At 57.2% G+C, this 1,525-nt stretch overlaps 1 protein-coding gene across 1 annotated transcript; it reads right to left on the bottom strand.

The window, feature by feature from the left end:
- b3galt4 (UDP-Gal:betaGlcNAc beta 1,3-galactosyltransferase, polypeptide 4) lies at nt 1-1,525 on the bottom strand. The gene has a single exon (XM_008289522.1). It carries the CDS (start codon nt 1,281-1,283, stop codon nt 168-170), a length of 1,116 nt encoding a protein of 371 aa, XP_008287744.1. The 5' UTR covers nt 1,284-1,525; the 3' UTR covers nt 1-167.

Genomic DNA, 1,525 nt, shown 5'->3' on the forward strand with positions numbered 1-1,525 from the left:
CCAGTTGAATACATTGAAGTGTTTAAAAAAATAAAGCTATAAAAAAATAAAGTGACATTTTCTCAGTGCACATAGTGAAGCTGCACAGCCTGAAGAGCACTTGTGCTGTTCACAGTACTGAAGCAAGGCACAGCCCCAAAAAGTCTACTTTGGCATCCTGTTAACCCTCACAATCCTTGCTCCAGCCCCAGAGCTGAGCCCAGCATGGCCCTGACCTTGCACACCCCCAGGGAAGCCCGCAGACTCAGCCAGGAGCAAGGGGCTGACGAATGGACCTCGGCCCAGTAGTGCAGCATCTCTCTGGGTGGGATGCGATGGATGGACACCATGGCCTGATAGCAGCAGCGTCCGTATGGCACAGCCGGACCACCAGAGAAGAGAGGGCAGTGTGAGGGCAGCACTCCAGCTGTCCGTGCACACAGACCCACAAATACATCCTCAGGAGGCAGAGGTGTGGATAAAGGTGATGCAGAGGCTGCCAGGGAAATTTTGAGCAATGCAGAGCGGGACAGGACATAGGCAGTACCACTGCAATAGTCTGGAAAGACTGAGGCAGGGTAAGCCCCTGAGGGGAGGTAGTGCTTGCTGTCCGGATCACGGTCCGGAGCCACATGGAGATGCACCCTGCCAAGATACAAGTCTCCTTGCTCATAGGGGTTCCTACTCTTGTTCAGGAAGTGGAGCAGGGCGCTGGGGTTGAACAGGACATCATCGTCCACTTTGGCCATGAAGTGAGCTTGGGGGCAGAACCGACGGGCCCAGCCCAGCATGGACAGGGTCTTCAGAGTGAGGTTGGAGTAGCTGTCCAGAAAACGCCCCTGTATCAGGTCTCCTCTCTCCCGGGCTTCTTCTATCAGCAGCTTGGCCAATCCGGGGTCAGAAGCCACACCCACCATAAAAAGAGTCATGACCCGCAGGCCCCTCACCTCCACCTCCCCTCCCCAGGTATCCCTGATGGCTTGACGGGCCCTCTGATTGGCAGGAGCAGAGGTAACCATGGTGATGAGGTAAGGCTTGGCACGCTGGCACACGAGCGGGCTGGGCATGAGCAGGAACTCCTCGGGTCTGGTTGGAGGGACGCTTTGCGGAGGGATGACGCCGGCGTGCGGCTCCACCACCGAGTTCAAGCTCATGGAGGTGACCCACGACTCGATGAAGTCCACAAAGAGCAGAGCCAGCAGCGCGGCGCACGTTACCACCGCGCACAGGAAAGGCAAAATCCCGAGCCTGTTCCCCCTCTTTCCAAACCGGGGCTTGCATACCCACAATCCCCGTCCCACCATGGCCAACCCCCGCTTCTTAATGCGCAGCTCCGAAGACCACTGTAGCTGCTGCGACGCTCCCCGTTTCTCCCCAGTCTATCTCCTCTTGTCTTTGCGGCTAAAGGCGCTCCGCTGTCATTGCATTTTTGCGCGTATCCTCACCTCTCGATGCCCAGCCGGAGTCAGACGCAGCGGCGGACGGTGGAGAGCCTCAGTGTCACTAGAGATGCGGTAAAGCGGCTGATGGACTTCTGTTGATGTTG

Source organism: Stegastes partitus, unplaced genomic scaffold, assembly GCF_000690725.1.
Source record: "Stegastes partitus isolate 25-593 unplaced genomic scaffold, Stegastes_partitus-1.0.2 Scaffold620, whole genome shotgun sequence".
NCBI lineage: Eukaryota > Metazoa > Chordata > Actinopteri > Pomacentridae > Stegastes > Stegastes partitus.